At 42.3% G+C, this 12,932-nt stretch overlaps 1 protein-coding gene across 1 annotated transcript in view; it reads left to right on the top strand.

The window, feature by feature from the left end:
- Positions 1-12,649, top strand: part of LOC122801610 (CLK4 associating serine/arginine rich protein) — a 1,938,306-nt gene extending 1,925,657 nt beyond the window's left edge. The window contains exon 21 of the mRNA XM_044071085.1: positions 9,743-12,649. Within this exon, the coding sequence (XP_043927020.1) occupies positions 9,743-9,785 (43 nt within the window). The 3' untranslated portion in view covers positions 9,786-12,649. The remainder of the gene's footprint in view (positions 1-9,742) is intronic.
- The last annotated feature ends 283 nt before the right edge of the window (positions 12,650-12,932 follow it).

The following is a 12,932-nucleotide window of genomic DNA, read 5'->3' as shown; positions in this document are numbered from 1 at the left end:
TTTTATATAGTTCTATAGTTGAATCTCGTTCTACCCACTTTGCCTTACTTCTCTGTTTATCCCTCTCCCCTACACTTTGGTGTTCTCCTTTACCATCAGTGGTAGTTCATTCCTTGTCTTTACTAGTTCTGTCTCACCTTTCTTTGTAAATGTGTGTCCTTTTTTTTGCCTGAGAGTATTCTTTGTCTACCTTCGTTGGTAGTACTGTCACTTTCCGTACCTCCTCTTTGGTAGTTCAGGCCTACTATTGTTGGTAGCTGTTCCTTTCATCTGTGTGTGTTTGGTTCCATTTTAGTGTGTTAGTGCTGTCTGTTGACATTTGTTTTTCTTAGTCAGCGTAGTAGATAAGTCCAAGGAGTCAACCAGGTTTAAGCAATGCCAAGGTTGTGGTAGGAAGATGCCCAACTGTAATGGGCACTCTTCGAGTGTACTGCTTGGGTTCGGTGCATCTTCAGCAAGACTGTACAATCTGTCAAGCTTTCATTCTCCACACCCTAGTAGAAAGAAAAAAACAAATTAATCTTAAAAGGTTTAATCAAGTCTTCATTTGAGGAGGTGCTGTCCAAGTCCAACACATCTTCACCTTCCTCCCCCTTCTTCCTCTAAATCTGAACTGGGACAGAAGAGGAGTCATTCGGTGCCGGTGTCACCTTCGGCAACTAAGAAATATAAACCTTTGGCTCCCACACCACCAGCAGAACCGAAGTCTAAGACTAAAAGTTACAGAACTGACTTCCTCTGCTCCGTGTGCCATAACAACCTCTGTACCAACATCTGCAACTTCCCTGTCAGTACCAACTCCACCTACGACACTTTCAGAAATATTGGAACAAACACCACCCCCAGCGCCAAAACCAGATATTATCAACATATCCAGGACAAGATATTCCCCTTCAGTTGACCCCTTTGTGGGACAGCTCCCAAGTCCATTACTAGACAGACCAGAATCTCCCTCAGGCTTCTCTGTCTGTTCCTCCAGGAGTCTAACTGAAGTTGACGTGAGGTTGGTGGATCAGCTCCTAGTGGCTAGGGGTCTTTCTGTCTCCCAGGCCCCCACCCCTTTCTGGAGTTGGGGCTCTCTCTCCCAGGACTCCACCAAACGTTTCTCCTGTAACCACCTCTGAGGACTTAGAATGTACGACTCTGGTTCTTCCAATTCCAGCTGCTCGGGTGCCGACAGCCTTTTCCCCTTCGGTTCCAAGGTCTGCCCTGGCTTCCTCAGTTGCATCTGAACCAATGGACTTCTAGGGCTGTAGCTCCACTGCCGGACGTCTGATCGGCTCCAGACTTTATTCGGGTTTTCCTTGGCTCTCGGACTTTCGGCTGACGTGGCTGTTCCTCGGCTTCTGCTTTGAGGATAGGTTTCTCAGAGCGAGGTGGGACCACGGTTTTGAGGTTGCCTTTCTTGGTTCCATGTTCCCATTCCTCTTCAGGGGGACCTGCCTTCCAGGTTACGGAGAGGGCATTGGTATCTGCAGGTTCTCAGCTGACCCTTTCCTTATTGGAGTATTATTGCAGGACTTCCTCTCGCCCAGTGCTGCCACTAACCTCCACACCCGGGCAGCGAGTACCTAAGCTGCAGGATACTCTTGCACAGAGCCCCTCTTCTTCCGAGTCCTCCTTAAAGATCCCCACTGAGGAGACTCCCCAGAAAAAGGTGTGTAATAGGAAACACCTAGATTCCCTTGAAGAATTTGTCACAGAAAACAGACTTTGATGAGGGGGAGAATTTCCCTTGGTCACCCCCTGAAGATGTCTCCTTTGGAGACATTTTAGAAATTCTGAAACAGAGGGGTAGCTGGAAGCCCAAAGACCCTACTTGTGAGGAGTCCGTGTACCTGCAAACTTTTAGTGCTTGCCCATCTACTTCTTGGGTGATCCCTCCTTCTGACAACCTTGTTAAATTGATCATGCAGTTGGCTTGCAAGGCTCCTGACTCAGTAGAGCCAATCCCCAGGAGACTGGACAAAATTCTTTCAGCGCCAGAAGACCACCAGCATTGGGCTAAGGGGTTAGCAGTAGATGCTATGGTGGTTGTGGCAGCCACCAAGAAACAACTTGCAGGAGAGAGTTCCACTGTTCATCCCCCTTATTGAGAGTTCAGAGCGATGGACAGATTTGGAAAACGAATGTATGCGTCATCGACCTTTGCTTTAAGGTCCTTGAATTTTATGGCACACTTTACTAGGCTCCAGAGGGATCTGATCAAGGAGTTATCAGATACCCTTGCAGGAGCTGTGGCTGAAGAGGTACAAAATAAAGTGGCCTCCCATCTGGCTACCTTGGAGTCACATGCAGCCAAAGGGAAGACTATGGCAGCGGGTTTCAGCATTGCCATAAGGCGGCACTTCTTTGTTCATCCCCAGAGTCGGAGAAACATTAGCTAGGTGCAAAAAATATGGAAAGACCCTGTCTGCAGTGAGCATATGTTTTTCTGCTCCCCAACGATCCTACTGTAGCAACCAGAGGAGCGGCAAAATTTGGTTAAAAAAATCCTGAGGGTCCTTTCAAGACACATGTGACATTGGCTCTCCTCAGGGCAGAGGGGGAGCTCCAGTGGAAGACTCTGACCCCGTGGCAAAGGTGGCCCCCAAAATAAAGGTTCCAGAGATCCTTGGTGCAGGAAACCCTACCAGCACTCCTGAATGGGAGCCCAATTGTTTAACTCTGGATAGTTGGGGGAAGATTCTCTTTGCACTCGAGAGCCTGGTGGCAGATAACATCAGATAACTTGAGCACAAAGGATTATTGCCAGAGGTTACCACTTTCCCTTTGCTCTCATTCCAAGATCAAGAAGACTCCCCAATGTTTCCACCTAATCTGAGGGATAAAACCGCTCTGGAAATTCAAAAACTGCTAGAAAAAAGATCCACCAGACCAGCTGGATTTGGATTTTACTCAAGGTTCATTTTGATGCCAAAAAAGACAGGGGACTTGAGAGCAATTTTAGATCTCGGCCTTCTGAACAAGTTTGATCAGCAAACAAAATTCCGGATGGTCACGGTGCAGTCTGTCCTACCCTTCTTAGAGGAAGATGATTTGATGTGCTCTGTAGATCTTCAGGACACTTATTACCACATAAAAATGGACAAGCACTCCCGAAGGTTCCTCCGTTTTCGGCTAGGAGCCCGTCCATTTCAATTCAGAGTGCTGCCCTTTGGCCTCACCACAGCCCCCAGGGTGTTTCCCCTATCTAGACGACCGGCTCATCACCATTCCCACCAGGCATCTACTGTTTCAAGCAACAAATTTCGTTCTTCGCCTGTTTGCTCATCTGGGCTTTACAGTGAATCAGTCAAAATCTCAGCCAAGTCTGACTCAAGATCTGGAGTTCATAGGAGCTCGTCTAAATACCACCACTTGTACAGCTTCCCTTCCTCTACAGAGGCTACAGAAGATAAGGTCCTAAGTACAAGCCATTCTATCTAACAACAAGGTGCCTGCACTCTTAGTCTTTCAAGTTTTAGGGTCTGTGGCAGCAGCCATTACCTTAGTTCCGCCAGCAAGATTTCACATGAGACTACTACAGTGGCTTTTGGCATCCCAGTGATCCATCCTGACCCATCCAGTGTAGCATCCCATTTTAATCACCAGCCGTTGCAAGAAGAACCTATCCTGATGGATGGTAAGATGGATAGAAAGGTGATAGATGGTAAGATGGATAGAAAGGTGGCCTTTGAGTGACTAGAGTTTCAAGATTGGGAGGACACCTATAAGTTTATGCTAAGACTATGGGATTGGTTGCTGTTACAATTATATGTAGTAAAAAATATAGAAAGATTTGCAGGATAGATGCAGTATATGTAACAATAGGGCATGCTTGTCTACTTGTAAGGAGTTGCCATGCATAGTGTTGTGATTTCAAATCAGGAGTTAGTGAAATACCATTATCTGATGCTGTTTTTGTCCATTTCTGCCTTTGAGTTACCAGATCCAACCTCAGCTCATTTTCTGTAAGCAGTGCTCCCGGGGCTGTAACTCCTCCCCTACCCATAATTCCCTATATTTCCCCAAGTACCTCAGATCTCGTGTACCACTCCTTCCAGAAAGACTTGGTCGACAGCATGTCTGATCTTCTTTTGGCAAGATAGATGATATCCTTTCTTTGTAGCTGGTATTTTTTTATGTTTTTTCCCATGTAGTTTTCCTATAACAGCTTTAAATCTTCTCCCCATATAATTTAAAAAGAAAACCCTGCTCAGTAGAATTCTCCTGTCTTTTCCTTATCCTTGTCTGTGATTGTTAGTGTCACTTTAGCTAAGGAGGCTAACACATTTTCCTGTTAGTGTCTCTGTTTTTAGGTGTGGTTGTTGTTTCTGTGTTAACTGCTTACTTCTAGTTGTTGTGCATTTTGTTATATCGGGTAAGGTCCAAGGATTCAAAAAATGTTCAGTCTGCAAGCACATTATTCCCTCATAGGACCCACACTCTCCTTGCGTGTGTACTCTGTAGGTGTGTGCCTATCTTGATTCAAGAGCATTACAGGTACATAGGGACAAATTAGGTCTTAAGGGCCTTCTTCTTGCCCAAGTGGAAATGTCTACACCTGTTTCTACCGAGACTACTACTCCAACCAAGAAACCGAGATTCTCTAAGGAAAAATAGAGGGAAATATCCTAAAGAAAAGGAGAAGAAATTAGAGAAGAAATTGAAAAAGCTCTCCTGATCTGTCAGAATCTTTGAGTCTGACTCCAAAGCATTCAGATCTGGAAACCATCCATAGCCTTTTGCCAGTGCCTCCTCCACGCTTCTCACTGAGGCCAGTGAGTCATCGGTTCCACTCCCCCTTCCAGCAGGAGAGGCATTCCTCTGTGCCATCTTCAGTGGCTTCATCCTTGAGGTCCATATGTTCATGCCTTACCAGAGTAGACATTGACAAGATGCTGCAGAGGTTCTTCCGAACGCAGATTAAATTGGGAGCCCTCCCAGCACTGTGTCCCCCTTTGGGCATGCCGGATTTGTCCCAGTCTGCACCTCCATTGGTGTCTTCAGTTCTGGTCTGGCTTTTGGATCTGAGCCTCCTCAGAACACCTACATTGGAGTCAATAGTCCTTTCAGTTTTGACTCCAACTGTATCCCTTACTCATTTGACTTCAATTTTGTCAGATTGAGATGAGTCTTTGAGCCAAAGGTTTGAGGGATAGAATTGACTCCAAAGGTATTGGAGATGTCTTCCGCTGTCTATACCTTGGCACTCAATAGTGATACCCCATTGTCGATCTTTGAGCCAGGGTGGATCGGAGAGGAGAATGATCTACCTGTCCATTTTTCATATTGGATTAATTCTGCTTCAGCTCCTTTTGCGTCCATTGCGTTTTGAGGTGTTTGGGAGGGTGGCCTAATGGTTAAGGTGTTTGCCTTACAAACACAAGGTGCAGGGTTTGAGTCTCTGCAAAGGATAATAATTAAGCTTAAAATGGCTCGCAAGGGCAGTTAGCTTAGTAAGAATCTATGAATCTATGAAAGGGTTTTGTCAAAACATAGAGCGAGTGTCTCTGACATGCACCCCCCCCCCCAAGTATTGCTACATCCCGATTGGGGGCAGTCCACTTCTTTTAGTAGGGATAGTTGCCACATGAATTCCCAATCTGATTCTGAACCTTCCCCAGAAATCCAGACATGGCAGGGTCCTAGTAAACATATGTGTAAAGAGAAACATTTGGACTCCTGCATGCAGTCAAGTCATAGAAGATACAGACTTGGATGGCGGTGAAGAGTTTAGATGATCCCCTATGTAAAGATTTCACTTTTTGGCTAGGGGGTTGGTCTTCTCGAGGCTTTTGGGGCTGGCTGTTCTACCTCTTGCATGGTGCCTGAAGGCTGTCCTTTTGTCCCTTCCTTTCTTAACTTGTCTGCTATCATGGATGCTTCTGTCCTAGTGTTTTGGTCATTGTTTAAAGCAGGTGGCCTAAGGGAAATGGTCACAGCAAAAGGCCACCCTGCACTCTCTTGGAAATTGAGGGCTGTCCACCTAATGTTGCAGGTTTTGCAGGACCCCTTCCTCAGGTTGCATTTCCCTTCCAATCTTAACTATATGGCTGTGGTTTGGTACATCAGCAGATAGGGTGGAAGCACACTCCCATTACCCCTTCATTGAAAGACTGTGCAGTTGTGGGAAAGGGCCAAGTCAGTGCACTGCTTAGTAATAGCATTGCATATCCCCATTCAGGCCATCTCACTAGTAGACAAGCACAGATGATGTTTTCTGATGCCTTATGAGTGGCCTTTTAGTTATTGAGTGGTGAACACCATCTTCTGCCACTGGGAAAGGCCTTGCTGAGGTCTGTTTGCACCCCAAACCAACTCCAAACTCAACAGCTACTCTTTCCTAAGACTGCCATTGGGACAAGACTCACTGGGATGCTGTGGTCCAGCAGGGCCTCTGAGTCTCTTCTGCCTCCCCCCTTCTGTTTCTACTGATAATGACGTTTCTGTAGAAAGACAAAATACACAAGGGCTAAGGTCAACCTCACAGCCCCATTGTGGTCCAGACAAGTATGGTTCCTGCTGCTGTACTAAAGAAGCCTCCTCTTTTCACACCTCACAGAGGTCCTCTGTCTTACCCATTCGGTATGCCTCACCCAAACCTTTAGTTCTTCAGTCTAACCATTTGGTTTTTCCTAGTTCTTTGGTGGTCAGGGGGGCACAGCTTACTGTTTTCAGTTGATCCAGAGCCTTACAGCATTCCAGAAGTCTTCCATCAGTAAAATATGCAGACACAAACTGGCTGATCAAGGTCTAGATCCCTTCTCAGCTTCAGTTCCTGACAGCTCTGCAGTTTTTAGCTAATATCTTTGATCAAGGCCCTAGCAGCTGTACTGTTAAAAGTCCATTTAGCAGCTATTTCTTAATGTCACCAAGGAATGAACTCTTACCTTTAGCGTCTTTAGAAAGTTTAGTTTGCAAACCATTTCTGAGAGGGACTTCCTTGATTGCTTAGATTTCTGTTCTTAGATTTCCTACCTGGGAACTTGTCCCCTCACTAGAACTTAATCTTTATGCTGGTAGAAATAATGCCTTCTTTTTGTACTTGCTGGTAAAATCAGTATTAAGTAGTTACCGTAGAAGACTGTTTTTCTTGTGACATTTAACAGGCTAGAAGAGTTACTAAAATTCAAACATGCTCCCCCACCAATCCTTCATATAACATAGTTCATAAAGGCAGGGTGTCCGTACTTCTAAGTCAGTATTTGTCAGAAGTGGCAACAAAATTCATCCTAACCAGTCAACCTCCCTGTGAGCTCTCAGTATTCCAACCCAAGACAGCATTTGAATTCATTGCCTAGGTGTTCATCTTCAAATGTACAAGAAAAAGTATCATCTGTTTGCCTCATTCATACCCAACAGATTGGGACAGAAAGTATGTGAGGTTATCCTGTCCAGTGAAATTGCACCAAATAAACAAAATTTGCACATTCAAATAGAGCTTTAGTTATTTCTTTAGCCTTTTCCAAAAATTCCTAATAGGTAGTACTTGTGCGGCTTTAAGTTGGGTTTCACAGCATACTTTTTCAAGCCAATTAATTTGGATGTGATCACAAGGTCTAGGTTTTCCTTCTAGACTACTTTACGTCTTAATGCCACCCAAGAGGTTTAAGTTGAGGGTCTGTGTCTTAGTGTTGATGTGTAGACTGGAATATACAATTTGTGAAAGATACATGCATACTGTAGTGTTAGGTTTTCATGATCAGTGTCCATCATTTTCAGTAAACCCACCCACATTTCCTCTTCCCTTTGCATACTCCCTTCTGTGGAGACATGGTTTTGAGGTGGTGGTTCCTCTTGGTTTATACTGTCCTTAGCTCAGAATGGATCTGGACAAAAGGAGAGGTGCAGTGCAGTATGGGAGCTAGGGGATGAATTTTAGATATTCAGAGAATCTTAAAGGTGCCAAAAAATTGCTTCATCTTGCTGTCCAGTCCTAGTGTTGAAGTGGATAGATGAGTATCACAATTTTCACAGTTCTGACAGTCCACATTGCGGAATTTTCCAGAATTTTCCTAGAAAAATAGAAACAGTATGTCCCTGGTCATGGGTTACTGTATGTAGGATTTTGGAATTATAGGCTCATCACATTTTATAGTTTTTGTTTAAAAAAAGTTACACTCCATGCAAACTCTGTTTCTTCCTTAAATATTTTTGTTGCCTTTACTTAGTGATATCAGTTGCCACTCTTATTTTCTTGGCATAGTGATCATTACATCAGCTTTCCTGAATAAAATGGTCTTTAAGAACGTGCTCAGATATTTTCTGTTTAGTACAGCTTCTTCATGCCAGTTGGAATAGTTGGTTGTCTCCTCATAAGGTAGGGCAGATAAATAGTTAATAAGCAGGCTTTTAACTCCCTGCATGTCCGTCTAGTACAGGAAAACCTGCTTGTCTTTCAGGGTCCCAGCAAGACATGATTCACCACATTTTAAAAGTGTGTTATTACAGGGCATTCGCCTAGCCTAAATTGTTTAAATAAAAATAATTTTCGCTGAGGAAGGTATTCATGGCCTTTTCTCGTAATTCATTTTGTAACCAATTTATGTAACCAAAGAATTTATTCCTGTTCTCTAGCATAAAATGAAATTGTAATTATGTTTCTTTACTAACTACACTATGTAATGTGTTTTCTTTACTTTGATTGTATCTGTAACTACACTATGTAATGCGGAGCTTTTCTCCCTGGGCCTCCACTGAAAATGGGCTCCCTGAGCCCAATGGACCTCCCCCGGGCAAAAAACTGGAAATAAATAAATTTGCTCCTGTTAGTAGTGATGCTTGAGATTTATTCATAAGAATAAAAACATTGTCTAGCATTCAGCAGATTGGTCATACACATGCAGGTGTGCAATACCACAAAGATCAGAAGTCTGTGAGTTCTTTCCCAAACCATATACTTCGATTAATATGTAGCACTGACAATGTAATGCATCATGAGATGGTTTCCTTGGTCCAAGAGATGTGCATTATTCACATAAAATGTAAAATGGTGTGTCCTGTCTGCCTGAGTTGGTAGCCCATGTAGATGTTAAGGTCCCTTGGCAGTTGTCAAAGTGATGTGTGTTTCCCATTGTTATGTCCAAAGTATCCTCCAGTAACTATCAGTACTATCTCAGGGCTGTCATGAGAAAGGGCCTTAGAGGTAGTGAAATCTACATGGGCAGTGGCATAAATATAAAAGACTTACTGATTGAAGTTACCCTAAAGTGACACCATAAAGTACGTACCTATTTTAACTCATAGCCTTAGGCTAGACCTGCAGAGTGAGACAGTCAAATGCCAGTCTCTGTAAAGATTACAGTTTTTTTGGCTTTAAGGCCACTTAATGCAGTGTCTATCATTGGTCCTCTTATCCTCTTAAGTCATGATGGAAAAGATCTAAGGAAGTGAGTGTCAACATGATCTCATGAAAATATTCCATTATCATTGATGCTGAAAAGGCATGGGTGAAAGAACAGCTGATTGATTGTGAGACTTTGCCAGCGAGTTCCAGTTAGTGGCATAATGTTAAAGGGATTAAGGACCTACATGATGGTACTTTGCTGAAAATCAAGTTAGGAAGTTACCTGCTATACATAGTACTGTCACAGGTGTCCTTCACTGGATAATTTTATTTCATGTGTTAACTGTTTTAAAATGTATAAAGTCCATGTTTGACAGATGAATATTGTGCTGGTGATTCATTGCATGTTTAGTATGTCAGAGATGGGCAGAACTGCTAAAGATTTATTTTCTTTGTTTTTTTCTTACACAGGCGTTCACGCTCCAGATCCAGAAGTCCTTACTATCGCTACTAGGAATTTACTACTTCAGAATCCTTATTTAATTTCTGTCTCTGGTCCTTACGTGTGATAATGTACATTTCTGTATGTGAGTGCTGCTTTCGAGAGTCAAGACCGTGAAGAGCCTCCCTCTCAGATCCATGTATTGGAGTACATTCAGTACCGTGCTTTGCACTGATACATACATACATCTTTTGCTTATGTGGTCTCCATATTAAATGGTGACACATCCAAACTAGTGGTGATGAAACGTTTCATGTCTTTTGACAGTATGTAAGACTTGAAAGACTTTTCAGCATATGTACCGTACCACCAGCCTTCCACAGTTGATTTTACATTAGTGACTTAAACTTTTCTGGAGGGCATGCAGTCCGTACTCCTACAGTTTAATCTCCGGTTCATTATTGTACAATACATTAACGTCTCTGTGCCTGTTCAGTGATTTATAGAAATATTGTTTTTTAACTCTGTACTTTTGCATCAGTTGTGAGCCATAAGTGAAAGTAATACAGATGGTTTTCAGATAATGTTGCAAAACCAGTGCTAGATCTCTGTATCCTTTCAAAGGCAGACACTTTGAATGTGGTGGTGGTTGTTATGTGGAGTGAAGGTCAGTCTTCTGGAAATATGAAAAGGAAGCAATATAATCCTGTTTGAATTTTCTGCATTCCTTGATTTTGGAGTGTGCTTTCTTGTCTGGAGTGTGGAAGATGCAATACATTTCAAGACCATCTTTCAGTTTGGGTTTATGAGAATGCCTGTCTGTTGGAGCCACAGAACCATCAACTCTATTAAGGTTATATTTTCACTCAGTTTCTGACAATGGCCAGTCTTAATTTCTGAAACTTTATAGAGCAGAGATCATCACATCTACTTTTCTTTACCAGTAGTGACAGACCATAGTATTCTGTGTACTGAAACTGTAGCTGTAGGCAGTGAACTTACCCCGAAAGTAGTAGTTTCTGCCAACAGTCTCCAAGAAGTTGCTAGAACCTTACCCCTGAGGATTCCTAAAGCCTGTTTTCTGCTTTAATAAATCCAGACCTTTCCGATGGTAACAACAAAGCTATTATTTTTGTAATTTTCAGTCATATGTCTTTTGGGTACAGTGTAGGAAGATCTGTCTTGCAGTTTTGGGGAGAATATACATTGTTTTTGATTTTGAGCCTTCGGTCATCAGTCTTTACAGGCATCTGTGTCTGCATTGGCTGAATGTTTAAGTTGGCTTCTCACATCTCTTGCACTTAAGGGTTTAGGCGTTATTAAAAGTTCTCTTTTCTTTATGAAAAAAAATGATTTGTTTCATAGTTACAATGCCAGATTGTTGTACAATATGGATATTTTTGCAGCTTGGATGTACTTGAAGTGTGTTGCATCAACATTTGACCTAAAAGCAGTACAAAATCAGTTGAGTACACACTGGAAACAGAAGATGGTAAAACTGGTGTTTCGACATTTATCCTTTAGAAATAACATTAAAAATAAAACTTGGATAACAGTTTTGCAAGTTGGTCAGCAGACCATTCCAACTAATTCTGCCCCAAAGGCGTACAACTTCCAAAAATTGTTATATTAGGTAAGACGCCCTGCATGGGGATGCTTTCACCAGTGTACCTAAGGCTGATGTTTTATTTATTTATTTATTTAGTTGTAATTTGACAGAATAGTTCTTTATTGTGACAGGACTTACCATGGCCACCTTTTTATGTTGTTTTAGCTTTTGGATTAATACTGAACATACCTGTTTATCTTTCAGGTAGAAATGAGCAAGAATAAAACATCAGTTTAACTTCTGCTTACAGCATGTAGTCCTAATTCATTTTGTATTCTTTTTATGGAGCTTGCTTAACCAGCCCTGTCCATACAGTAAAATTTAGGTATAATAGCTGTGAGGAGACAGTTGAGTGTTGGTTTTCCAAAACCAAGATGCTGAACTCTCCAGCATTCAAAAAAAAATGTAAGCCCTGTTACTAATTTGTTAAACGTTTGACAGTAATTGGGCATGCCTAACTACAGATTTGCCAGTTTATTCATTTGAATGTGATCAGTGAAAAGGATTTGAAATGGTTGACAGCTAGAAAGGTAAGCCATTTGCATATGTAAGTTTCTTTTCCCTCACATCTTGGTGACATTCAGAGACTGTTTTGCGAATTTGTGAACAACTTTAAGCAAGTTTGCCATTTTATTTGGAAAATAACTGTGCTAATAGCAAATGCTGTTTTCTCCATGTTTGCAAGTGAACATTGCACTGTGTGCATCTATATGAACCCAAGTCTGCATGGTATATTAGATTTGCTACCATAATTTAAGTGTGTGTGCATGATGGTGTGTGTGTTGAGCACATGTATGCCTTATGTTCATGCATTTAAGGCCAACTGATAGTTAAGTATTCTGCTACTTAGTGCACAGTGATCTTTTACTTTTCACGTTTGGTTGTCAGAATGTGGCCAGCAGCACAGTTGTGGTTCTGCTATACGTGAAGTTGTTGTATGTTCTATATGGAGCTTAGAGGGATTCTGTTGGGGGGGAGGGGGGTTGCTGTATGTACTCAGTTGTTTAAAAGAGTACAGTTCTTATCTGCATACTATGTATGCTTAAATACATGTCCTCCACATTTTTTCTGTAGATAATACCAACTGTCCTGCAAAACATATCTTCTACTTAAGTCTTCCCAGAGAGAAATTTGGGGGAAAAGGCAAGAAATGGACAAAACTTTTCTTTCTTTGGTACTTGCGTATTATCACAACCACGTTGCAAATCTGTCTTCACAGGCCAGTTTTACACAGTGAAATCCCAGTGAAATCCCTACAACGGCTTGGTGTTCTCAAGTGTTGTAGGGAGAAAGAATGATTTCTCCTTGTAACCAAACTCTCCCACATAAATAGTAAACACAGTTTCTGTCAATATCTATTTTCAATGCCAAGGACTCTAAAGACAATCATAAGGCCTTCTTTAGCTATGTTAGAAACCTAGGAGGAAACTCCCAGATATGCTCAGAATTAGTTCAAAATGATGTGAAAATTACTGAACCTACACACATTGCTAACATACTGGCTGACAGGTTCAGTGCAAACTACTCCCCCCCCCCAAAAGAGAGATAACTATTCCAGAGGATTGTAGCCCCCCAAACATCTCCAACGCCCAGGTGAGAACTGCCCTCAC

Source organism: Protopterus annectens, chromosome 5.part0 (assembly GCF_019279795.1).
Source record: "Protopterus annectens isolate FY-2018-M chromosome 5.part0, PAN1.0, whole genome shotgun sequence".
Classification (NCBI taxonomy): domain Eukaryota; kingdom Metazoa; phylum Chordata; order Ceratodontiformes; family Protopteridae; genus Protopterus; species Protopterus annectens.
The sequence above is the reverse complement of the archived record's forward strand: the minus strand, read 5'-3'. Positions and strand labels throughout refer to the sequence as shown.